Source organism: Sander vitreus, chromosome 19, assembly GCF_031162955.1.
Source record: "Sander vitreus isolate 19-12246 chromosome 19, sanVit1, whole genome shotgun sequence".
NCBI lineage: Eukaryota > Metazoa > Chordata > Actinopteri > Perciformes > Percidae > Sander > Sander vitreus.
The window spans coordinates 5297710-5325518 of record NC_135873.1 but is presented as its reverse complement, the minus strand read 5'-3'; the positions used below and the strand labels follow the sequence as shown (position 1 = coordinate 5325518).

At 39.2% G+C, this 27809-nt stretch overlaps 2 protein-coding genes across 2 annotated transcripts; one reads left to right on the top strand and one right to left on the bottom strand.

Moving 5' to 3' along the window:
- Window positions 1-271: 271 nt before the first annotated feature.
- f13a1b (coagulation factor XIII, A1 polypeptide b) lies at window positions 272-12697 on the top strand. Its single transcript, XM_078276628.1, has 15 exons — window positions 272-383; window positions 3161-3384; window positions 5153-5341; window positions 5450-5698; window positions 5798-5916; window positions 5999-6106; window positions 6816-6990; window positions 7336-7474; window positions 8222-8325; window positions 8477-8565; window positions 8684-8837; window positions 10101-10376; window positions 10641-10801; window positions 10972-11108; window positions 11367-12697. The coding sequence occupies exons 2-15, from the start codon at window positions 3198-3200 to the stop codon at window positions 11506-11508; spliced, it is 2229 nt and encodes a 742-aa protein (XP_078132754.1). The 5' UTR covers window positions 272-383; window positions 3161-3197; the 3' UTR covers window positions 11509-12697.
- Window positions 12698-12761: 64 nt separating this feature from the next.
- Window positions 12762-22086, bottom strand: LOC144534617 (protein mono-ADP-ribosyltransferase PARP14-like). The gene is made up of 14 exons (XM_078276626.1): window positions 21813-22086; window positions 21587-21705; window positions 19806-21326; window positions 19484-19720; window positions 18742-18966; window positions 18593-18647; window positions 18279-18425; window positions 16400-16462; window positions 16136-16312; window positions 15864-16046; window positions 15112-15747; window positions 14774-14910; window positions 14243-14423; window positions 12762-13459 (listed from the first exon to the last, which is right to left on the bottom strand). Exons 1-14 carry the CDS (start codon window positions 21982-21984, stop codon window positions 13173-13175), a joined length of 4140 nt encoding a protein of 1379 aa, XP_078132752.1. The 5' UTR covers window positions 21985-22086; the 3' UTR covers window positions 12762-13172.
- Window positions 22087-27809: the final 5723 nt, after the last annotated feature.

Below are 27809 nucleotides of genomic sequence, written 5' to 3'. Positions count from 1 at the left end.
TAGTTGTCTCACACAAAACCTGCATGTATATCAAACTGACAGCTGCAGAGCTCAAACTTCAGAGTGACTTTATCTGTGTCAGCTGCGTCCAGCTGTGGGTTGTACAGAGATGGTAGATTCCACATCCTGCTCGTAAGTTGGACTGACCAGTTACACCCACGATTAAACTGTTTTCCTGAAAAGGTCTTACACACACACACACACACACACACACACACACACACACACACACACACACACACACACACACACACTCATGTGTGGCTCGTCCTCTCTCCTGTAGGGTATATAAGCAGAAGCAGAAGTCTCCCAAGACGGAGCAGCAGCAGCAGCAGCAGACCGACTCCAACCAACAGCAGCTTCTCTCTCCAACTTCATCTGAGGTGCGTCCACCTAAATTAAACTTACTTTATATATATACGAAGGTTGCATTCATAGTTAAGAGTTCTGCTTTGGTGCAACAGTTTAATTGCACCAAAATTCCTCAGCAGCTTGGTAACTTTGTTTTGTTTATACTTTCCAGATGTGAAGATGCAAATGCATGATGATAAATTACATCTGATAGTCATTTAAAACGTTCTTGGTTATTGTGCAATCTTTGAAACTGTTTCAATGAAACAAAGAGGCTCTGAATAACTCAAACAAAGCATATTGTACATCACTAGAATTATTTAATTATCAATCCACTTTTTTCTTATCTAAAGTTTGATGAATGGCTGCTTTATACCCTAATAATCCAGGGGTCACTACCTAGATAATAGCAGTATTAACAGTAATAGTGGATTTAAAAATCCAGGGATTATTACCTGAATATTATACAGTAGTTACCGTAGTAGTAACAATAGAACAAAAAACTGTGGTTCCTGCATTTTTTAAGGTTTTCCAAACTGTTGCATGCATATTTTTGGTCTCTAACAAGGTATATTATACATGCAAAACTTGGTCCATTTCACCTGAGTTTTTGCCAAGGAAAGTATGGTCTTATGTTGAGCACAAAACCTCCCAACAGCACAAAAAGGTATTAAAAGGTAATAATTTGAGTTCTACACAAATTTGTATTCATATTTTACTATACTTTGTTTTTGTGTGAAATATTTAGTAGTTTTACTTCTTTGAGCCCCAAAACGAAACCATCTGATAAGTTTAGAGTGAAAATCACTGCTAACACCTAAAAGACAACAGAAACATGACAAGGAGCCCCAACTACATGCTGTTTTTATTGTAAGAGCCAAAAAGGTTGGGAACCCCTCGTTTAATCTTTAATAGTATAGGCTTATCATTGTTATGTCAAATCTAAATCTGAAAAGTAACTAGTATCTAAAGATGTGAAATGTAATGTAGTGGAGTAAAAAGTGCAATATTACCCTCTGAAATGTGGTGGCTTAAACTATAAAGTGGAATAAAATAGAAATACTCAAGTAAAGTACAAGTAGGCTACCTCAAAATTGTACATAAGTACTGTACAGTACTTAAGTAAAATGTTTACTACTGTGCTGTTCTCTGTCTGTCTGTCTGTCTGTCTGTCTGTCTGTCTGTCTGTCTGTCTCTGCCTGTCTGTCTGCCTGTCTGTCTGTCTGCCTGTCTGTCTATCTGTCTGTCTGTCTGTCTGTCTGTCCACCTGTCCCTGTGCCAGTCTGCAGAAGGTAAGCATGTGTGTCCGTGCCACTGGTGGTTAAGGTAAAAACAGAGCTTTCACTGTGTTGAATGATGACTCATGCGGCCAAACTCCGTCCAAAACTTGTCTCTTCGACCAGCACATACACGCCCACATTATGCAACAGTGAGCCTCATTCTCAGGCAGGTGTTTGTTTGTATACCAAAAACCTAACATACTGTGTGTCTTTCTCTATCACTCTGACTGTGTGCCTCCTGCTAGCACCTTATGGAAAATTATGTTGTGTATTTAATGGGTAAATCAGCCTTACTACACACTAATCATCATGGCAGTAACTTTGTGCCTTCCTGCTCCGTGTCGTAGGTATAGACCCCATGTGGGCTGAGGGGTTGATGTCATTTTAGTTCTAGTCATTCTGAGTACACTGAGGGTCTTTGTTTACATCGGTTTGATGTGTTCACTCCCAAGTTTGAACTTGCTAAAGCACTCAGTTCTGGTTTATTGTTTTCACAATTGTAGACTATATAGGAGTATTTTTAATGGCTTTGGTTTACCATAAATAGAAATGACTTGTTTATGGGACTTTAACAAAGTATTCTTTTTACTAGTACTACTTTTACTTGTGTTGTAGAAGTACTATTAGTCCACAACCATACTTCTTTGTTTTTTTAAATCATTACATTATCACTTCTAGGGCTGCACCTAACAATTATTTTCATCATCAATCATTAATGGCTTTTTGTCTCAACTAATCAATTAATTGTTTCGTCTATAAAATGTCAGAAAATGGAGAACATTTTCAAGATAAAATCTTCAGTGCCCTTGTTTTTTTACAATCACAAACCCGAGATATTCAGTTTATTATCTTAAAGAGACTTAAAAAAAAAAACAGCCGGCTAGCTATTATTTGTTCACAACATTCATAATAACATGATTTCACACAGAAGAAGACCACAGTAAGACTCACTGTGGTTTACCTCACGACTCAATTATTGACCAATTCTACATACATTTGTCTTTTAATAGACATGATTAATGTTTCTCTCTCTGTAACCACAAAAACACAATATTTGTGAAGTAAAAATGAGTCACCAAACACAAAGTGTCTTTTTTTTTAATCAGCATCTTACAGAAAGGGGTGTGACTGTAATCTATCCCTCCACCCAACCCACAAACACACATGGAAACCATGTGTGATAAAAAAGTGTTGCACATTGTTGTTTCATCGGTCACAAACTTCAATATTTTCTTGCTTTAATGGTTTGAAAATCTTTCCTTCTTGAATAGCACACACACACACACATTTCCAGTTTTGTGAAGCAGATGTGAAGCAGATGGGTTTCATGCAGGAATGAACGGAGCATGATGGGAATTCAGTCTTGAAAAACTATGTAGAAACTAACAGGCATACTACTACGAATGCACCAGAGTTTACCGTACAAAATATCATATACCGTACAAAAATTAATATTAAATATATTTTAAATATTCAAAAAAAGTAAGATAGACCTAAAAATGTGTTTTCCATCCTCTCTCCTCTTGCAGTCGTGTGACGCAGCATCCAGCCTGAACCATCACCACCATGTCTGATCAAGGTGCCACCCCGACCCCCTCTCCTGCCCCCCCTGCTCCCACGGGACCCCCTCCGAAGGTTACGAACCGCGGCCGCACCGCAGTTCCCATCTCCAGCTCCAACTCTGACTCAACGGACATACCTGAGTTTGAGCCCTTTGTTTTACCGGGCCCGAGAGGATTTCCACCTATGACTGGTAAGGGAGTAGACTGTAAAACATCAAAAAGGAATTTAGTGGAGTCATTAACTTAAATTTGTAAGTTTTATTAATTATAAAACAAACAATAATCTATTATTCATACAGAAGTTATTCGTTTCTAAAAGAAAGAAGAAAAAGGGTTTGAAGGGCAGAAGACAGATGTCACTTTTGGTTTGAGAAGAAGTCTTTTTCCTGACAGTGACACAGTTTTCTGTAGTTTTCGAACATAATTGACACATGAATGATGTCCAAACAGGATATATTCTGCTCACTTCCTGCAGCTTGTCACTCCATTCCACCCTGTATTATTGTCAAAGAGCTGCACATTGAGATATATCCAGATGTGACTGGAATTAATGTGTGCAGTGACTGGAATTTTTGTGGTACATTAGAGTACAACCACAGCCACAAGGAGTGGTTGTAATGTAGGACACATTACTGAGGGTTTTGATACGTTAACAAGTCTTGGGCACTGGTCTCCACCACTGAACAACACTCTCCAACTAGATTTCACTTAAAGTTTCAGACACTTCAGTTTGACTTTTGATTTCAAATACATGTATCTGGTAGCACTTTATGTCAAGTCTCTACCAGCTGCAGAGCTAACAACGATTGGTTAATGGAGGCAGTGGTGTGAGCAGACTCTCTTCAGGGTTAGGGTTTGTTTTTGCCTAAACTTTCAACAAAAGAGGCACTTATGTAAATGTTTCTAACATTAGCCACCCTGAGCAAGTGGTCATACCAGACCACGTAGGGCTGTATAGTAGCAAAACCCTTGTCTATTGTATTGAAGTGTGTTTTATTATCTATGAATTCAACTTTTCATTTGTCAGAGGAAGATTGTGTTATTTACTCTTTTAAAAGTTACATAATGTCTCTTTAAATAAGGTTTCAAAGAAAAGGGCATTCTAGCACCGCCCACTTATGTACCATGGGCTAATTAATTTCTGTTTTTAATTGATTAAAAAAAATCTGAAATATCTGGATGTTTATTTTGACTGTATTGATTACAAAAATACACAAAAAATAAGCACCATTAAACGAAATTTGCAGTAGACATAATTGAAAAAAACTGTTTTAAAGCTTTAGTGCGTTTAGTAACTTTTTGATATTAATATAATATTAATGAACGTCCGTTACATTCAAGCCATTACCAAATGAGTTGATACAAAGCTAATTAAGACTATGAGCTCCACACAACTCTCTCTGTATTTCTCAGTATGGTTGTGTTCAGAAGATTGTGTCGTCCGGCAACTTTCCCGCGCAGAAACTCAAGTGAAGATAATGACCTCTTCTGAAGAGTCATGTTTTTTAATCCTCCGTGTCCTCCTGGCTACTAGCAACTGCGTGGAGGAGGGGTGGGGGTGCGCAGTCACGGAAGGCTTGTATCATGTGGACCCACCGACAGTGTTGTTGTCATTACTTAGAATTCTTCATGGGGGCGGCAGAAACTACGCACTATAGCTTTAAACCATTTTATTGTGTTTTACTTATTTAGAGGGACTTTGTTTCGTTATCACTGAACCATTTGCATCTACTCTGCTTATTTTTACCGGAAGCATTTTATTTACTGAACTGAATTAACAAAAACAAGTACTGTAGCCCTATGTGCACAATTACAATGTCAGATGACCATCAAAATCATTTATTTTGTGGCTCAGCTGCTGCCTGTCCATCAAATCTTATTATAATCCATCTACAGGTTTTTGAAACATCCCGCCCTCTCTCTTTCTCTCTCTTTCTTTTTCTCTGTCTGTCCATTCAGAGTATCTTGACATCTGGGACGTGGACATGATGAGGAGGCCAGAAGAGCTGAACAAGAAGCAACACCACACTGAGTTTTTCAACTCGGACTATCTCATCGTCCGTCGAGGACAAGAGTTCCAGGTCAAGATTACCTTCAACCGTGCCTACAATCCTGCTACAGACAAGTTCGCTGTGGAGTTTGTCATCGGTGAGCCGCTCTTAAAAAGTGATATTTTCCATCCTGCAGTTAGAAAATTTCTGGATTATGATCCCTTGTCGTATTCAATAAATGTGCTGCTACTCCCAATTTACCCAGGCTCCAGCCCGCAGTTCAGCAAAGGCACCTATATTCCTGTCTTCACTGCCAAGGAGCGTCCAAGCCCCTGGGAAGGCCGCGTCACAGACACCGCCGACAACACAGTCACCATGGGCATCACTCCTGCGGCAGATTGCATTGTGGGGAAGTACCAGATGTTCGTAGCTGTGGTGACGCCCTTCGGCATCCGCAGGACCAGACGGGACAGCAGCCGAGACCTCTACATCCTATTCAATCCCTGGGTGTCAGGTCGGTTTAGGCTTTTTGATCACTTTTTTCCTTTTTATTGGCTTATGTCTTACTTTCGTGTCCATAAACTTCCACATAACCTGCTGCTTCTTTCCTCAGCTGATGCTGTGTTTCTAGATGACGAGAACGAGAGGCAAGAGTGTGTGATGACTGAGATGGGGATCATCTACCACGGCGCCTACGACGACGTGGCTGAGAGAGACTGGAACTATGGACAGGTAGAGGAAAAAACAGTCAAGGACTTCAGGAATGATTTTCCTAATTCTTTTTTTGACTTACAGTATGTTTTTCCCCCCCTAGTTTAACTATGGAGTCCTGGATGCCTGTCTGTACATCATGGACCGGTCTGACATGCCCATCATCAACAGAGGAGACCCCGTCAGGGTGACCAGAAAGGCCTCTGCTATGGTGAGAAAGTATTCATGGACATCTTCTAAAACACATAAAACTGGTTTACAGATACATAAGATATGCAGTTAAATAGTGCATCAGTACATGCAGAACATGATTGCGCAGTAACATGTATGATATCACTGATACAGTGAATAGAGTTATTGTTTTCTTTTCATGACACTGCACTTAAATTGTGACACCAGCCTGAAATATGACAAGCTGTAATCTTGTGTCAGTATAGTATGTCGAAAAAAATCATAGTACTGTATACATAGATTAATAATAATAAACAATTATTTATTTGATAGATAGATGGACTTTATTAATCCCAAATTGGGAAATTACAAGAAAATATACAAGAAATATACTAGAAATAATAAATAAGATACAAAAAATAAGATAGCAAATAAGAAAGCAAAGAAAAAAAAGAACAAGTACTGAAATATATACTTAGAGGGATGAAAAGAATGTACATGTATATACAAGTGTAGAATAAAATGTACAACCTACATACATAGTATATATAACTAAATACAATATGTAAAATATTAAATATGCAGCCATAATGCAAACTAATGTTGCGATTTAAAAATAGATACATTGGAAGTGGAAGAAATACAATTATGTTAAATTAGGCCTTTTAAAATAAAAAACACTTTGTCTGAAATATAGTGGTTGTCAAGTGGATCCTTCCATAAATGTTTAAAATCTGCTCTTTGCTTAGCTGAACTCTCGTGATGACGAGGGCGTGCTGGTGGGGAACTGGAGTGGCGACTACACCTATGGAGTGGCGCCTACTTCCTGGACTGGCAGCACAGACATCCTTCTCAGCTACGCCAACAGCAAGATGCCTGTCTGCTACGCTCAGTGCTGGGTCTACGCTGCCGTCTTTAACACCTGTGAGATATTTTTTGGATCCAAATAGCAGAACATACAAAAAAAACATACATTTTTTGCTTTCCAAACCTCTTTCCAAATGTTTTCTTGACCTCAGTTGAGAAGGTGCTGTAACTAAACGTACACTAGGCCACGTTATCATGCAGCATATGACGGAAATGCCTCAATTATCTGTCACACAAAAACGGACTTGTGGGATGATTTCATTCCTAGGCTCAATGAGATAGAAAGGGTTGCATATAGAGGTGATTTGTTTCTCACCTTTCAACTCTTTTCATGGCTTCTATTTTAGTCTACCCACTCCTTGATTTCTGTCTTGGTTTGTCGTTAAAATGTTTTGCCTCCAGTCCTGCGCTGTCTGGGCATCCCATCGCGGGTCGTCACCAACTTCTACTCCGCTCACGACAACGATGGAAACCTGAAGACCGACATCATCCTGGATGAGAACGGCAGGATCGACCGCGGTCGCACCAGAGACTCTATCTGGTAACACATCTTCTATGTAGCTTACCATATCACAGAGATCACCGAGAACAATTCCACTTGTTTACATGGAATTAAAAACATCTAGGAGGTTTTTTTGAGCACTTTCATGCTCCTAAGAGGAAGAACCCATTCTGAACACGCCCCGTCTTTCATATGGGGCCATTTTTAGACCAACACTTCAAGATATATCATAATTAATCAAATAGCTGAATACATTCAGGCTTCCTTAGAGGACCCTTTTTGATTTTCCTTAGAGGACCCTTTTTGATTTTAATTCCCCAAATTGTGATATACCTACGTTTTTTTCAGGGCCACATGCACGCGTTGTCGGACCAGCTATCTGAACAAAGAACAGAGAAGCTCAGATTACAACACACACAGAGGGAGTGTGATTTCATTCCCTGCTCAGGACGCCATTACTCCGCTCGATGGTGTTTTAAGCCCCCACCGTTGACTTCAAGGCAGCGCTGCGACCATCAACTTCAAGGCACCTAACCCTAACCTTAACCCTAACCCTTGCCTAACCATAGTGCCTTCCATGCAGCGCTGCCTGGAAGATGACGTTGGGGGCTTAAAACACCAAACACCCATTACTCCACTATATCTTTACATAGCAAATATTTGTTTGTTGCTATATTGCGGTTCTGAATAATGAGAACAGAACCTTTAAGGCCTCTATCACTAACACACAGGTTACGATAAAAACAAAGCGGAAATTTTATTAAACTATGTCTCACGTTTCATCAGGAACTATCACTGCTGGAATGAGTGCTACATGTCCAGACCAGACCTCCCGACTGGCTTTGGAGGCTGGCAGGTTGTGGATGCAACACCACAGGAGACCAGCGATGGTAAATAATAACAATAATAATAATGATTATATGAAATAATTGCTGGCTTTATAAAACAGGTTATGGGTTATGAAGCGTTCTAATAATTGCTAATCTAATTATTCAAAGAGAAATCACAAAATAATAATCTCTTCCTCCATTATCCATGAAGGCATGTACAGATGTGGTCCTGCATCAGTTAAGGCCATAAAACATGGGCAGATATGCTTTCCATTTGATGCTGCCTTTGTGTTTGCTGAGGTGAGTCATAAACAACATTATTTTAGTGTCATTTTCTGTAAAAAAAAAAGTTCATTGTTTTTGTCTGTTATTGCTGAGATCCAAGGTTTTTGGAGCATCTCTGTCTTTCTCCCGACAGGTCAACAGCGATGTGGTGTTTTATTCCCGGAGTAAAGATGGGACCATGGAGCCGGTCAAAGTGAACCGGACTCATGTTGGCCGCATGGTTGTGACCAAAACTCCAGGAGACGTGACCCGCCGCGACATCAGCGATCAATACAAGTTCCCTGAAGGTCAGAGACTACATCCAACACAAATCGCAGTGTTTTTGTTGTTGTTGTGATTAACAGTTATTTATTTGTTTTTTAACAAAACACACAAAACATACATACATACATTTTGCAACATGAACATAAACATATCCACCCCTGTCATCACCACCCACCCAGATAAAAATCAAGAAAAGATGACACAGTAACTACAATATTCAACACCTTACAACAAAATAATAACAAAATAGGCAATAAACATAAACACATAAACATGTATAAATGACAACACCATAAACCCATCATACACTTCTCTCCCCAGCACAAAGCTTCTTAGGAGCCCTCCAGAGAGTTCAGGTACCTTCCCCAGTTCCTAGTGTGGACATCCAATCTGAAAAACCATTTGTATGACAGATTTTCAAACGCCGCCACCGTAGCCATCTCACGAGCCCACTCTTGGATTGACAGCACCCATTCATTCCTTCATCCTCTTAAAAGAATCTGTCTGGCTATCATTAAACTTTTAAAAGCAAGCAGAACCATTTTTCTCTGATGCAGTCTCAGCTTTTGATTGAGATAAATACATCAAGTTTTTTTATATCAATATTCTATATATAATTCTGTAACTGTACGTTTAAGAAGAGTAATCTTAAATCAATCAGCCATCGCAACTAAAATGCTGAAAGAGGCACCAACATGAATACATTTATCGTGGACACAGCGTCCTAATGAACACAGAAAAATTGGAACACGGCTTCATGTGTACTGCGATGGATTATTTTCTCTCAAGCAGTCTCTGCGTCAATGTAAGTCAATTTGTTTGTCTTACTGTGGAGAATTGACAGGTACCAAGCTAATTTGGGACGATGGTGGCTTAGTGTTGGCACAGTCGGCTGTGTTCTGGCAGCAGAGGACCAGCCATGTGCCCCTATGTGGCTGCCAGATTTGGCAAAGTTTTTGGGGTATGGACTTGGTCCCTTTATGGTCTGGAAATCAGTTCCAGTTGGCTTCATTCTGGCTTGGTTTTGGCGTGACTTGGCACTCAGGAAAAGGACCACAGTACCTGGGCCAATTCTGGTGCTTCACAATATTGGCATTAATTTGGCAACAAGGATTTGCTGCTTTGAGCTTAAGTTTTGTTACTGAAGGACTGGATATCTCCAAATAGGCTATCTTTGTGCAGATAACCAGGAAGGCAAAGCCTGCTAACAAAAACATTGCTATTATCATTATCACAAATTCTATAAATGAGCAAACACACTGATATATTTCAATCATCCAATCTAGGTAGTACAGAGGAGCGGACTGTCCTGGAGAAAGCAGAGGAATACGGCTGTCAGCGAGAGAAGTCCAACCCTCCTGTGGCGGACGTTGACCTGGTCTTGCCCACCCTGGAGATCAGCGTGGGCGACAACTTCGAACTGAGCCTGGAGTTCATAAACCGCAGCACCCAGCGCCGCACCGTGGACGCCTACATCAGCGGGAGTGTGGTGTATTACACCGGAGTCACCAGCTACGAGTTCCTGTTCAGGAATCCCACAGTGAAGATTGGTCCCAACCAAAGTGAGAGAGGCATTTATTTATTTCTCACCAACAAAAATAGACTCAGAAGTATTTCTATTGACTTTTTCATTATGTTTATTCAGCAACAACAGACATTATAAAGAATATGTAAGCACTGTTAGAAATCAATTAGACATCAGTAAAACTCTTAGAATTAAAAACAAGAAATTAGAGAATCTTAGAAAACACATGCAATTAAAAGAATGTAATAATCTATAAAAGGTCAATGTAGAGAGAGCAGTGTTGTATTTCTGTGTTTTCCAGGTGTGAAGGAGTCTATGATGGTCGAGTCTAAGAACTACATGAAGCATCTGGTGGAACAGGCCAACCTTCACTTCATTGCTACTGGGAAGGTCAAGGAGACCGGCCAGATCGTCACCGCCATGAAAGTTGTCACCCTGCACAATCCCAAACTCACCGTCACGGTCTGAAAATACGCTCATATTCTGGCTAGACTTAAAAACAAATCAAATTTGTTGGCATTGGCTTTTTGGGACACATACACTTACTTTTTCCACAATCTAATCGCATCAATAAATTCAAGAACTTGCTTGATTTGCCATGTTTTTTCAAGTGTGTCCTTTGCGTACTTCAGGTGTCTGATAGCGGCAAAGTTAATGAAGAGATGACAGCGACTGTGGAGTTTACAAACCCTTTCACCTTCAGCCTGGAGAGCGTCTACATTCGCATGGAAGGACCCGGAATCATGCTGCCCAAGTCCAAATATTACAGGTGAGTTCAGCACAGAAGAAACAGTTGTTGTCTTTTCCACGTCTAATATGTTAATGTTTCAGTGTTTTTTTTAATAACCACACAAACCTTCAGCTGAAGTGAAAATCACTTCAGTTTTCACACATTTGTTATTATGGCAATCATTGCGTCAATTTATACACAAAGTTTGATGAATTCCTGTTGTTCATTAGAAGGAAATGTTTATGTTGTATGCAGTTGAAATTCCCTTTCTATGGAACAAAAAACTGCTTGTTTCAGTCTGATCCCAGGAAGCTCCTCCCTGACCTGGACCGAGTTTTTCACCCCGCAGAGGGCTGGCAGAAGCAGGGTGATTGCTTCTCTGGACTGCTCTGCTGTCAGGCAGGTGTCCGGCCAGGCGTCCGTCACCATCGAGCCCTGAGGATCACTGTAGGATCACTGATGCCAGACAACATTCATTCATTTACACAGTATAAGCCTATAGCATAGTTACATCACTGCAGGTTTACAACAGCTTAATAGGTGTAGCTTCAGCATTTACGATAACCATGGTGATAGTTTTTAGTCATACGAAAAGAGAGATCTCTTTGATGTAGAAAATGGTTGTTTTTTAAAATTGCAATTTGTTAAAAAAAATATGCTAATCAACACATTTGTGTCCCATATCAAATAATTTCACAGTTAAAGCTATAGTGCGTAGTTTCTCTCGCCCCCATGAGGAATTCTAAGTAATGACAACAACACTGTTGGCGCGTCCACATGACACAGCCTTCAGTGATTGCACCCCCACCCATCCTCGATGCAGTTGCTAGTAGATAAAGATGACACGGAGGATTAAAAAAACATGATGGACTCTTCAGAAGAGGTCATTATCTACACTCGAGATTCTGTGCGGGGAAGTTGCCGGACAACACAATCTTCTGAACACAACCATACTGAGAAATACAGAGAGAGTTGTGTGGAGCTGATAGTCTTAGTTAGTTTTGTATCAACTCATTTGGCAATGGCTTGAATGTGACGGACGTTCATTAATATCAAAAAGTTACGCACTAAAGCTTTAAAGGGCAACTAAGATAAACGACAAAAAGAAATCGATCCAAAAATGATATTTACTTTTTTTTTGGTGAGAAAGGACATTTTGGGAAAATCTATGATTGCAACTAATGTTTCTTTTTCAAAATTCCAAAGGTTAATTAATTTAAGTACAGAGTGAGTATATCTGTCTCCAAAATGTCTCCCTTTAAAGCTGCATTAATCCATTTTTTTGCTATTCGGTGGCAGAATTACACAAAAAACAAGCTGACAGAATTTTTTTCTGGGTATGAAAGATGAGCAACCCATTTCATGCTATTTTTCATTTAATAAACTAAATATTGATTAATGCAGCTTCAACTTCATTTCCAAAATGTATTACAACTATGCAACTATTAAACTTGAGTATCAATGTTTTTCCTTGAGTACCATAAACAGCTTTTTCCACCTCTTTATATCGATCGTTTCTTACCATTTTTTCTTTGTACGAGAACAAATGCAAATATTAACCAAATAAAAGACTAACACCTGCATAATTTTGTGTCAATAAATTATGTGTCAGTGTGGTTATAACCAGTTGTCATAGTGCTGTCATTACTTCATGAGCAACAAAAGTCTAAAACTTTGCAGAGACAACATAAATGATTTGACACATTTTATTAATTCTTAGATGATTGGCAGTTAAGCTATGATTTCAAAACAGTCTGCTGTAAACAGTACATCTTTTCATCAGTACATCTTTTCATCTAAAAAAACTAAAGTGCAACAGCAAAACATCCTCATTCCTGGAGAACCAGCCCTGCGCGCACCCAGGCAGTTAAAGTTACGTTTGACATATACTGGGGAACAATTCTGAGATATTTCACTTCAACATCAAATACTAAAGATTTGTATGTATATTTACTTAGCCTACTCTCAAACATACTATTACATACTGTGCAACCATAACTTTAAGTAAACATACCCAAAAATATAACTAAGAATCTAAAGCGTATCTTTTCCTTTATTCTGAAGACTTTCAGTATAGTTCTACACTTAATTTGTCCCTCATAGTCACTTAAAGGTGATAAGATAGTCTGGGTACGCTTGGTTATCATGGAACACAACATACATGTTGGGGTTGTCTATTTTGTCCACCACACTGTCGAAGCGGTCATGGGGCTGCTGGTCACTGCGAGGAGGAGGGACCCTCATGTTGCTTTGGCCCAGAGTGTAGATTCCTGTCAGGACTAGGGCCACGAACATTAACGCAGAACCATCAGCAGCTGGCTTGGAGTAGGTGGGGATGGCTGAGTAGCTGGCGTTTACCGCAAAGTAGGTTCCGTGACCGTATGCAGTTGCTGAGAATAAGAGGAAATATGGAATTAACAACAAGTCCTCCCATAGCTAAACCACAGTGCCAAGTCTATAGTTAAAGGTTTGGGCAACTAAAACTACTTGGTTAAGATAATTATAATCATGGTTTAATACACTGTTTTTAGTAGACAAGATGCTAACTGGTTACTGGTGTAAACGTCAGACACTTTTGTACTCTAAAACTAAAGAGCTTGCTTGTCAGGAAAGTCATTTTAAGCCTTGGAATAAATGATTCAATCATTCATTTTTCTTGTGAGGACAGTCTCCGAATGACAGTCTCGAGGAGAAGTTCTTCACAGAAATAAATGTCAATATAGTTGCTTTCAATCATGGCTCTAGCCAGGATTTTAGAGGTACTGAGGTCATCCTTCCAGATCCTCCCAATGCAAACATAACCCCCTGTAATTTCAACCGTACACCAAAAGGAAAGTCTGTAAAACTTTCTAATAAAATATTGTCATCTTTTATTGCCCTACCTGAAAGTTGTTTCTGTGTTGTAGAATCAGTCTGTAAAGTACCTACATGTATAAGAGTCAACTGTAGAATGTAAAACCTAGGTGTCCACAAATTCATGATCTCAGAGTCCTCAATGTTGGCTAAATCCCACTCTCTATCACCAACTAGGAATTACTAATAACCAATAGCTAGTCCCTCTGTCAACAAACATTTCCCCCTCTCAACTCCCATAAACAGGTCCTGCATTCAAAATGTGGCATTATTTTGGACTAGATCATACACTGCTGAAGCAATGACTACTACATCTTTACCATTCTGCCCAGAAAAGCGCCTGTTGAACCCAGTTTTCATGATAGAGTCACAGTTGTCGTGGGTCGTCCCGTGATACAGAAGCTTTTCACCTGCTCCTCCCAGCTGATTATTATTATCAGAAAGGTGCTTCTTCTGCCCTTCATAGGCGCGTCGCAGATGGACATTCTGCACGCGCTCGATCTATCAAAAAAATAATGATAATAATGAGCTGCCAAATTTAGACTAATCTAGACTCTTTTCAAGTGCAATGCAGATATTATGCAATTACACTAGGACTATATAAAGATATCAATCAATCAATTTCATTTGCCACATGAAATCATATGAAAAACTATTCCAGTGAAATGTAACAATGTGAGATATAAAAGTAATATATCAAATGTAAGATATAAGTAAAAAGTTATATTCATAATAGATGAAAGCTTTTAAGCTATCATAGATCTAAACTGAAGGGTGCCAAAATGAAATGTTGTGCACTCCATGTCTACAATAATAAAATGTAGGCTTATCTTCCAGTGAAAGCTGCCCACCTTCAAAACAGTCTTGGGGACAGTTCGTTTGAAGGCCTCCTTCACTGTCCGGTATTCTGCAGACGACGGCTGCAGTGCAACCACCTTAAAAAATTCACTGGCAGCCATGTTGTCCCAGTACAGAGGAAGAGTGAAGTCTAAAAGAAGTTGTAGGACAAAATGGATAGAAAATTGTTAGAAATTCACTGTAAATGTGCTTTTTTTTCCCAAAACTAAATGTATACCATTACAAAATGCTGTTATGCATTTTGATTTTACCATTGCTGTAAACAGAGAAGCAGAATTGTATTTAGTAAGGAAAATAAAGTAAGTTATATTCTAAGAAAAATATCTCTCACCTGAAAGATTCTCAAGTCGCTTCAGCTTCGCTGTGTGCCCAGGTAATGGTCCCGTGGCCTCCATCCTCTGCAGATTTACACTCCACTGGATTCTTTGTGCGTCCACTATCCCTCCTGCTACATCATTATTCTCCAGGTTGTGATTTGCTGTTTTGGGGAGTCTCTCCCAGTTGCCACTATATCCCAGGATGCACCAAGACACACGGTTGTACAGATCCTCCTCCTCTCTGACTCTCACCTCTCTTCTGAGGGAACCGTGCAGACAGACGTTAATCAGCTGCATCACCTGGTTGACCCCATCTTTTAACCCGCTCACTGTTAAGGTGCCCTGGCCAGACTGGTCCTTCTGCACGTACAGACCCTGGGTCTCCACCAGCTGCATCAGAATCTGCATGTCATCCTGGGTGAGGCCTTCCAGCTCTTCCTTTTTGAAGGTTTGAGTGGAGCACTGAGCCTGATACAGATCGTTCAGCTTTGTCATGGCATCGTCAACATCCTTTCTTGAGAGACCCAAGAACAGGAAGACGGACTGCTGACTTGCGGAGCTAATACGGAGGATGCTTAGGTCTGCGCTCACAGATGAAGGGGGCTGTTGTTGTTGTTGTAGTAGTACATGAGGCAACTGAGGTACTGGCACTGCAAGGTAGGTAAAACTATAACAATCAGTGACAATTCCCAAGAACATAAGATCATTTTGATAAAAGAGACAAATTCTAAGCAACCACTAAAGAAAAAGGCTGTTTGTGAGTCACCTCTGTTGATTACAGCAGTGGAAAACATTTGCATTGCTTCATCTTTAAAAGTCAGGAAGACATTGATCTTAATCAGGACGAGGCGGATGTCAGTGAGAAAGTAAAGAGGAGTTGACGACGTGGCTGCCTTGATCCCTTGGAGGATGGCACTTGCCACGACACCAGGGTCCAACCCACCAGCTCCTGCACACACAGAATGCAGAATATTACTAGCAGAATTAAAACTGACTACAAAATTGACATTCAGGTGTTGCGAAAGTCCAAAGACTCACCAGCACAAATGGCAGGAATGGCGACAGATTTCAAATTGTACAATTCACAATATTCAACAATGCGACACACCAGCTGTTGGATGATGACAGCATCCTTTTCCCCACAGACATGGAAAATGGCTTCACAGGGGAACAATCCAGCCTGGGACACAAAAACGTCTCCTCGATTCGCTTTTGCTACGCACAAAACAACACAGACGAGATGAGTAAGAAGCTGTAAGTGTGTGTTGCTTGATAAATGTCAAGCTGGTCCTCTTTTCTCACCTGCTCTAAGTTCAGCCTCCACCTCTGGTCCAGCTAGGGTTAAGATGTCTTTGCACACACCATCTGTAGAATAAAGATTATATTTATAATCAGTGGTCAAATGAAACTTAAATTAAATTCAATTTACTGATGTACAATACTTTGCATGTGTATTTCCATTGGTTGCTACATTATTCTTCTACTCCAATATATTTTGGAGGCAAGTATTGTACTTTTTACTCAACTACATTTATTTTATAGCTTTAGTTACTTTGCAGATACAGATTTTTAATACAAAGTATATAAACTAACACATGATGATATATTATTACGGATTAAACTACCCAGCAGTATATAAAGTAACTAAAATTAGCTGCACATTAACCAGCTGCAACATTAAAGTTATGAACACATTAACGAATTACTAATTATAATCCAGTAATATATAATAATTCTAAAATGCTCCATTTTGCATAATGAGTAGGCTACTTTTGGTACTTTAATGGCTATATTTTGATGATAATACCTTTGTAGTCTTAGGTAAGATTTTAAAAAGCAATACCTCTACTTGTAAATATTTTGCTATGAAAATCCTAAATATCTTCTTCCATCTCTGACAGCCATGACAGCCTTGTGAAGCTGTATGCTAATTTCAGCATGGAAACATATGATATATCCACTAATCAGCAGTTAACACTAAGTAAAGCTAAGGTTGATGGTAATGCCATTAGTTTTACAAATAGACTGTAAACATAAGGGTTTCAAATAATTGCCAACCAAAGCGCGCGCGGTGGCAAGGGGGTGCTCGAGCTTCCCCCCAAAAGGTCCAAGGACCCTCTAAAATGTCCTCATTTAAGAAAAAATTTTTTTTAAACAATATTAATATTAAAATATTCATGCAAAATCGACCCATGTTGACCCCTGACCCCATATTGTTGAACCCGTCTTCTGATTGGTTGCTCAAAGCTTACGCGGTTGGCTCAGGTTTGGCACATGAGTACTATCCTCCCAGTTTGGATGAATCACGGTAGTTAGCTAAACAAAACTAAACAGGTAGCCTAAGTTTTTGCGCTGTATGGTACGCTAAAACGAGTGAAGGTGAAAGTTGACAGTGATGCAGAAAGATAGAATACGTGACGATAATGTGTCTGCTGAACTTCACCTGGCAAAGCGCCATTTAATAAGAAGAAAACAGAGTTTTTCGTGCTTTATGTCAGTTTAAAGACACACCTGAGCACCAGTTAATGTTACCTAGCTCAGCTGGCTCCATGGGAACTAACGTTAGAGGCTGTGACTGGTGAGTACATATTTATTTAACCTGATTATTAGCTGTCAGTTAAGGACCTTAATATTATTGTTCGTACAAATTGTGCATTTTGTCATCGCCGTTGCTAGTGATGGTTGTCTAGTGAAAGTGGTTGATACAGTATGTGCTGGCTACAATTTATAATAGTTTTATAGCACATTTAATTGATGATGGTATTAATGTTGTGAGATGCCGTTTTTCCATTTGAAAATGTTTTGTATGGCTTCTGATTGTATAAAAACTAAACAAAAGTATTGAACAAATTTAAATGTTGATCAGATGATTGTGCCTGCATAAAAAGTTAAGGGATCACCAAACCTATTATTCATCCAGTGGGGATCATGCAAACATGACAGTGTGTACTTAATTTCGTGGTAATGAATGCAATAGTAACAATAACGGAATCATAAAATTGTCAACCTCACGGTGGCACTAAAGGAAAAGTAAAGGGCTCACCAAGTCATTAGGATACATCAACTGGGAACCATGGGTGTCTGTACCGAATTTTGTACCAATCCATCGTAAATGAATAAATGAAAGCATTGACCTGCTGGTGATTAGCTTTTTTTAAGGCCTCCATCAGTTCTAACTTACCGTTTTGAAAGTTAACGAAGTCGGTCGAGTTCACAACAGCATCTGTAACCTCATTAGTAATGTCCCCAAACACCAGCTGTAGTTTAACCCCGCTTCCCACTGTCATTGTGATGTCATCAAGATCACTAGTGAGGCACCTGAAGATTGCTAAGAGAAATAACACAATTTATTTCATATTTGTCTGATATTTAATTTGAGAAGTGGCAATGGTGAAATATTAAATTGCTAATGAATAGTTAAAGCAATGGTTTAAAGGTTACAAATGTGTTGTTCTTGTAATTAAGTAGTAATTCTAAGTAGTCTTAGCAGTTTACCTTGGCCTCCCTGGTTCATATTTGAGCTGAGGTGTCTGTTGACATCATGGTAGCACTGTAAATAAGAACGCCACCATTAAACACTTTGTCATCGATAAACCATGCATGCATGCATCTTACAAACCAGTTGTTCAAGTGTTGATAGTCACCTCCTCAGAGTCAGGATAGTCTGGGTTAATGACGATGTGGATGGTGGAGAGAGACCCAGAGGATGCAGATAATCCAAACTGGCGAATGTTCTCAGTCAGCACTTGAATGGCTTCTCTCAGCGGGTATTTTAAAACAACTCCAGGTCCGATAACTGGAAAGGCCACTGAGCACAAGCCCAGCTGTACACAGAGGTCCAAACACTTCTTCAGCCCATTACCAAGCACCTGCAAAACAAAAATCAGACATTTCCTCTAGTGTTTTCAAAAGGTACTCCTTCATTCAACATGGCTTTCTAAAATGTGTGAAGAAAGCTAACATAACGTAAATTTGAGTTTTGTAGAGCTAGAACTTAATTATGATTGAAGAAAGTTTTGACTGAAGTCTCTGGAAAAAAAAGTACCATTGAGGAGAAACATATAAACTAGCTTGTTTCAAGCATACTCCCCCCTTAACATCATGAATGTCATAGTGATTCTTTTTCGATCCAACCACTGAGGTTTTAGTCAACCAATAGCATTTTCTGTTAACATTCTGCCTGAAGAAAATGTTGTACATTCAAATCCTCAATTAGAATCATCAAGATTCCTGGCATTTAAATGCAAAAACAATATTTCTATTGTGCTGCTATGAAGTCCATTACATTGGTTTTATGTCAGTAAGTGGACCTTTAATTTGAACTCGTCTTTTGCCCTCACTCATAGTATTTTATCTTTTGAACACTTTTGAAGTATTTTACTTTACCTGCACACTCTGCCCTCTGACTCCATCCCATGGCAAGCACTCAATGAAGAAGAGCTTGGAGCAGCCCAGAGATGGAGGCGCATCGACCTGCAGAACATCACCAGGGACGAGGGTACAATTCGCTACCATGAAGTCAAACTTTGACTTGATTGCGTTCCCGGCTTTATTCAACAGGCATTTACCAATATTAGTAGAAGTTAGCTGTCTGTTGAGCATGGGAACCACCAACACATGCACCTGTTGAAATAATATAAAATATCAATGCCGGTGGTTGCATTGCTGCTGTATTATGTAATATAGAGTAGAATAGTAAATGTCGAACCTGCTCATCCACCAAACTGCCAAGGCTGATCTTCAGACTTGTCTTGTTGACCACAATACTTCCAACAGTGCTGCTGCGCAATCTGGGCATGGGTCGGACTGTGAAGCTGCTGGTGCTGGGGCAGGTGATGCTTCGTGGTTTAATTTTTGCATTTGAGGAGTGCACACCTTGCTGTTCCCTGACAATAACCTGACAGGAGGTCTCGACCAGCTCCTTGCCTACTTTACCCTCTGCTTGGAAGTACCGCTGAGCCCCCGGTCCATCTAGAACCAGAGTGTCTGACGTCAGACTGGCTAGTGCTGAGATTAGAGCCTGCTGGGTCTCCTGGACCAGACAACAGGGACCAGACACAAGCACACAAGGGTATGGCAAATGTGAGGCTTTTAAGGTCACCTTGGTTTGCTTCATGCCAATCAGTCCTAAGATTTTATCAAAACAGTCGAGCAGTTCAGGATGCGGTAGGTTCAGCACTTCTTGTGTCTCGACTTGGTTCATCTGGTAGTCATGCAGAACCTCTTTGAGCTTGTTCACATTTTCACTGTAGCCCACAAGTTGTACCTTGATGGTTGCGGTTCCTGGGATGAAGCTGACATCCACTCTGAGCTCTTGAGAGTTTGCCTTGTTCTTGGCTTTAATGAGGATTTCCTTCACTCTGTCTAGATCTGGAGGTACAGCTGCAGCTCCCTGCAGCGTCACATTGGCCACAGTAAGATCTCTCTGCACTGCTGCCTCAGCCTCATCCAGGGCATCAGAGGACAAACTAGACAGGACTAGATCTGACACCACCTCTAGGGAAACAGGATTTCTGAGGCTCTGCTGGAAGCGAGCCTGGTACTTTGAGATGGCACAGCTGGATGTTATAAAGGTCATTAAAACTGGGCAGAGCTTAACTCTCTTTTCCTTTACATTTTTGATTAGTTCATCAAGTTTCGTAGCCCCTGACTGCACCTCCTTGTCAGGGCCCTCCAAGATGATCATGCCGCTGCCTAATATGATTTTAACATCTGGGTAATGTGCACGCATTTCTCGACTAAACTCTTCTTCTACCAGTTTGAATTTCTTCTTCACAATTTGTAATTCTTTCCGGGTTGGCAGGCTCTTCTCCAGGATTGCAATCCTCTCATTTACAGCCTCAACTTCTCCCACAACCACTGCATAGCCGCTCTCCGTGTACACTTTGATATCATCGGTCACCAAGGAGGGGTTCTGCAGTAGGATTTTGATTTTTTTTGGCTCAACCACGTGATAGCAAAGGTAGGTCTCAGTAAAACAGACTAAGACCCTATCCACCTGTATCTCCCATTTCTCTGCAGCACCAAAGGATCCTCCAGGCCCCTTCTCAATATCCCCCCTAACCACTGCCTCCTCCTTATCAAAATCCAACTCCACTGTGCAGCCGATAGAGGAGAGTTGCTTCTGTAAGACTTTATGTGCTTTAAGGTTGTCTCTCAGGAAATACAGGAGGAAAATTTCCAGCTGGAAAATCTTCTCAAGGCCTTTTGTGTTTGCTTTTGTGAATGTCTAAAGAAGAAAAGCAATATCAAACAAAATAATTATTTTATAGCAATGTAAGTCTAATAAGAGACATGTTTATAATCTATAAATTACAAAAAAATCTTAAAGATATATATAATCAGCCTACACTACACCATGTTTTATTATCAGAGCTTGAATGTGCTCAGAAATCCCCCCCAAACTGGTCTAGCCAGATTCTTTGGCTCTGACGTTTGTGATTGTGTGTTTACTGGTATCAGAAAAGCATCAGCGAAATTTCTTTGTACCTGTGACTGACTAGTGGATGACTGATCAAGCGGTGAATTAGTTCGGCTCACAATCAGACGTAGTTCTCCAGAAGGAAGGGAGATGCTGTGAAACTTCCTCTGCAAAACCCTTTCCTGGTCTGTAAAAAAACAGAAAGTCCAAGGTTTCAACAAAACCCTACATTTAAACTAGAACTGCAAATTGTATTCTACCTATAACTCATTTTAACTAAATGAGATTCCTTACCTTCTTTTTCTTTGAAACAGATTTTATAGATGTTGCATCCAGCCTTTTCAATCATTCCACAATCCCCTCCCCCAGAATCTCGTCTTTTTTGAAAGTGCCTCCTGATTTTCTCCTTGTCTCTGTCTTTCAGATCACTCGCTTCAAAGAACAACGCATGTTGGTATTCATCCATTTCACCTACAGTTCTCAACTTAAAAACCTTTAAGTATGGCACTTCTTAGTGCACCACCATGGTTGTTATGTGAACAATCTCATCTGAATTTGTTAGTTTCACTTTCACTTAACTCACTTCATGATTACGTGTTTGCAAATAGACACACCCAATGACCTACCTAGTTAATGTTTACTTTTACCGTACTGTGGTCAGTCGTACTGTAATGTAGTGATGTAAGGGTAACTATTCCATCAATTATGATGATGACACCATTTCGCACATTTTGGTTTCATATGATGAAATTTAAATCCTAAACTAACAATGGGCAGTGGGTTTGTCAGAGCTTGTTTGAAGAAACCAGCTGCCTGCTGCTGCTGAAAGGGGTGTTTCAGCAGCAGGAGGGTTTAGAGAGATGATCCTTCAGATCCTCAAATTACCAGAAAAAAAAATTCTTATTATTTTGTTATTTTGCTTCAAAGAACAATGGGTGTCGATATTCATTCATTTTACCTCAAATTCTGAACTTGAAGGAAAGGTTTCTCATCTAGTATGGCAACTGTGTATCACCCAGCTCCTCAGTAAAAGGCACCTTAGCTGCTTTAATTTAGTTTCAATCCAAGTACTGAAAGCATTTTTTTGTTGTTGTCAAATGCACACGCCCAAACTGAAACACAGCATTTCTCCATTGTACATGAAGCATGATAGTGATGGTGATAAAACTTATAATGGGGATAAGAATAATGATGTCTATACAGTATATAGATAGGTATCATGAGGACAGTTATACATCCAATAATGAGGGTGACAACATTTGTTTTGTTTAGGCATTTAATGTGTTTGTGTATTCGATAACAGATAGTAGATAGATTACAGGAAATGAGGGGAGAGCGATATGGGCATTGTTATCTCCTGAGTCCTGACATCAATGGTTTCTGATAGTTCCTCAATTTAGTATGTTGTGATTTCACACCATAAAAATGTTTTGCCGGATGAAGATCTAGTACTGAAACATTGGCATTAAATTTATCTTAATATTAGACAGTGTGCGGAAGTTTCACCATTAAAAAAATAAAAACCAAAAGGGACAACAAGAAGTTCTGGAGTAAAACTGACATCCTGCATCTTTACAGCACCAAACCACTAGATGTCCTACTTAGACTAAAAACACTACTGATGCACTGACAACTATAAAACAGCAGTTTAAGCCTGCCAAACAATAGACCTTTACAAACTCATATAGTCAAATTAATGGCACAATTTCTACAGAAGATGATAAACAGATCCAGTTATTTGCACAAATCCAAGGAAAATTGTGGTTTGTCATGTTTTTGTGTTAGTTTTGCTTTGTGTGGTTAACCAGTATTTAACCAGTACATGTTTAATACAATGTTTAATTTTTTGTAAGTGCATCTCTGCTAAACAAACAATTTGGAGTATGTGTGGCAAACTAGCCTCAATTCACAGGTCCACTTATCAGCTTTTGTTGGAGCTTTCAACTGGATCTCACAGTATTCATCAGCAAATAGAGCTGATGCTAAGCAGGTCATTCACATTCAACACCCCCACACCCCACCCACGCACACATGACCAAGACCTTAGGTAAAGTTATTACAACTAAGCCAGTTCCATATGCTGATGAAGCCTTACTCATTAGTGACATGTCTAGATTGTTCTTTTTTAAGAGTGGCTTAATGACTGCAGTTTCAGGGCCTGTGGGAAGATACCTAAGAGAAAAGACGTGTTTACAATCTAAAGATCTGTAGCCAAACAATTCGAAACATTTTTTGAAAAGGCCCGTTGGTAGAATATCAAGGCAGCAGGAGGAGGTTTTCAGATGTTGTATAATGTCCTCCAGGTTTTTACGGTTAATCATATGAAATTGGGTCATATTGGAATTTGTTTTGCCTGGACACTGTGACGACACATACCCTGTACTTGATATGGAAGCACTGACTGTTTGTCTAATTTTCTGAATTTTGTCTTTGAAGAAGGTGGCAAAATCATTGCAGGCCTTGGTGGATAAAAGTTCAGCTGCTACTGGTACAGGAGGGTTTGTTAACCTATCGACAGTAGCAAACAAAGCACGTGAATTATTTATACCTAGCCCCAACAGATGGGGACATATAGTTGAAAAGTAAAGAAAAAAAAAAATATTGGGTTAATAGAGGAAGAGAGCACAAGGATAAATAAATAAACAGGTAAATAAAATAGAAAAGAATAGATAAAATAAATAATACTAAAAATAAATAAAATAAACTAATAGAGAAATAGGATAAAAAAATAAAATTAAAAAAAACAAAAAATCTAAGTTGGCAGATCATAAATATATATACATGCATACACATATACACACATGTATACATACGCACCAATTAAAAATAAATCCGTAATAATGATAAAGAAAACCCACTCACAGGCACAACTCATTGCAGTACTTAGTGCACAGAGATCAAACATCTTGTGCTATTGACATAAGACAGGACTTCTCAAATGAGACAGCCTTGCCAATCAAAGTCTTATTTTTTCAAATTTAAGAAAATAAAGCACCTCCCTAACCCAGTTTGTAAAGGTAGGTCGGACTGGGGATTTCCATTTCAGCAGTATCAACCTCCTCGCCAGCAGAGTTGTGAATGCCCCCTTTAATGAAGAGGCTTCAGAAACGTTTGGTACCATATAAGCACCAGTGTTGTTATGATGAGATTAAGCATTTTGATACTAATGTGTTAACTGAAATGACATGACCCCTACAAAAGAAAGTATATTAATGAAATAATTCCTAAAAACAAACATTGCCTTACATGTATGTCCTTGTTTGGAGAATGATTTTCGAGCATGACAAAAAAACTAAGTACAATCACCCTTTTAAAACCTTTTTCAATATTGCACTTTAATAAATAAATAAAAACACTGGTCAGTTTCGAAATAAAGCACTGGTCAGTTTCTGTTTCTTAAAATTAATGGTGATTAAGGGGATGTGATGATGTGAGCTATTTTTTAGGCCCTTCACAAAAGGCCAAGGGAACTTTATCAGGATGCATAGTATCCTGGATCCATAAAATAACTGGCCTTTAAAAATAAAAATCTGCCTGCCTCTATGGGAATTTAACATAGGGGTGTACTTACTTACCTGTATTTTAAGGTAAGTAAGTTATTATGTATTTATTTACGATACATTATTTATTCACAAAGAAAATTGATGTCCTTAAAGATTGGATTTTTCCTAATTTTTTTTAATTAAGGCATTAAGTCAATTTCCTAAAGATGATTTTTTTATTCCTCTTTTTAGTCAACTTTAGCATGGGTGTCCTAATTTTTTCACGACTGTAGACAAACCAATGAATATAAAAAGGCAATTACAATAAAGATACCGTAGGAAAATGCCTGGTCCCTTCTAAGAGACGAGTTCAACTTTGACCTAAAATAACCCCTGTTGCCATTTTGAGTTCCAAGGGAGAAAGAAAGATATCTATCCAAAGGTGGGGTCTGAAAAAGCTTCCCTTATTTTCATTTTTTGAAAGCGTGAATATTCATGCAGGTCATTTACGTCCATCTTCTATCAGCAGATGAGTGCTGTAAACTGAATGCCAATATAAATATTTTACACTACCAGTAAGCAGTGGGGAAGTCAGTGCTTTATTGTCTAGACATGAGATAACAGTTATGTATTAGAATAACCATGTATGGTAGATAAATCCTGAACAAATATACAGATGACCAGAGAAGGATCTGACAACAGCTCTGCAGTAGCAATAATTTTTGTGCTAAAGTGACTCATAAAATATGGCATTTCAGCGTGGGAGTTCAATTCATGTCAAATTGCAGCACTGATAAAGCAGATGCCAACTTTAAGGGAAAACATGACTCAACCTGCTCCTCTTTTCACTGGAATTCTTTAAAAGGATGGATTACAAAAGAGTAAGAGTGTCAGAGTGGGGAAATAGTGGTGGGTGGGAGGGGCATGCAAACACATTTCTTAGGAAAACTGTTCACTTTAACTGAGAGAGTATAAAAAGGAGGTGCAGAAAACATGGGTCTCACAGTATTGCACATTCAGCCTGGGAGGATTCTTTAAATCTTAGTAGAAGACTGCAAAAACGCAAGGCTTTGCTTCAGTTTGTGAGATACAAGGATTCTGCATCATTTAAGACGAGGATGAATACTTCAATCCAGTGCATCATTATCCTGGCCTGCTGTATCACTTATGCTTCAATGGGTGTGTTAATTTATAGGATTGTGGAAAGCGTTTTTGCTGTATTTCTGCATTTATATGGCTTTAAATGAGCTAAACCTTGACTGCAAACATCTCCCTCTGTCTTTTGCTGGGCCTAACAAATCAGAAAACATGAGGTGAAACTGTAGCTGTTGCATAGATTATTTAAACTGAGACTGTTAAACTGTCTAAATTTTTCCAGCTGTTTTGCGGTGCAGGTGTGTAAAAACAAGCAAATACATTAATCCCTCTCTCATTGCTGATGTCAAAGAGAATCCGCCTCGTCCATACTGCAACAAAAAAGAAGTCATGTAAGTGTCTGCAGTAACCTGAGTAAAAAGTAGTTTTTTTATTTTTCAGTGTTTAATGTTGATTTTTCCAATGACTTAATGACTGAATTTGTAAGTGTTGTGTAGAGAGTTGTTTTACATTAAAGCTTTCTCTTTCTCCTACAGTGCCATACTGAAAGATAAGCTCTCACGGTGTCTTGACCCCAGTTCACCCTTCATCCAAAAAGTCCTGCAGACAATACAAATGTAAGTCCAAAGCTTTTTTTTCTATGATGTGCTTTCATTAGCCATTGTTCCAACACAGTGTAAACTAATATGTATGTAATTAGATGAGAAAAGTAGAGAGAGAAGAAACAAGTAGACATTACTTACATTTAAGGGGTCACAATTCAAAAAAAGCTGGAAACCACTGTTTCAGATTAATAAAATGTCAAAGGTTGAACATGATATGCTTTCTTTACAGGCAGAGGGCAGTCCATGCTGCTAAGAGAAACATCACCAGCCCCAAAACAACCACAGCATCATCATCATAATGCAAATGTGTTTATCATTGTTGCAATTAAACAGAGGTATCTAATTTGTACACCTTCCCAAAGTAAGGGTATGGTTGCTGTTACTCCAGCAGCCATAACTGAGGATGGGCACATTTAGTAGACAGTTTGTGAAGCCAGAATATTCTTCCGGGTAAACAGATGCATGTATGAAGTGTGATTTAAGTATGCTGATAAGACTATTGTATTTCCACCCTAAAATACTGCCTTAAGATTTGATCCATGGTTAATATATTTGTTTTTTAACTGTGATTGTATTGTATGTGTCCACAATGATTTTATTCACACCACACAGGTCTTAGAAGGACTGTGTTGTGATCTGAGCCACCCAGGGGGGCCCTGGCACTGGATGAGTATGCCTTGGGGATGGAGCCGTAGTATAGGTCAATTATTTAATTTTTTCGTGTTGGACAGGTGACATACGTAGGTAGACAGACTTTTTTTGAGTTATTGCAATAACATTAATAAAATGTATCTGCTGCTAAACCGATTTCTGTACAGCCCCGCAGCCCTCTATCCTCTTGCTTCACTCTGGTCTCTAATCAACAAAAGTAACAAAGTCACATGTTATCAGTAGACAAAAACAAACTGGTAAATTAGAAGAGAACTATTAGTACTGCTTTCATGTTTTATATTCAATGTTAGCTCATGACAGCTTCTTAGGATTCAAGTACTGTCCTGGATCAGTTAACAGTTAAGAGCAGAAAAAACTGGAAAATGACTTCACATTGTCATAGGTATTACAGTATTTACACTTTTACTTAATTCCCTAATGTATATAGTGTATGCAAT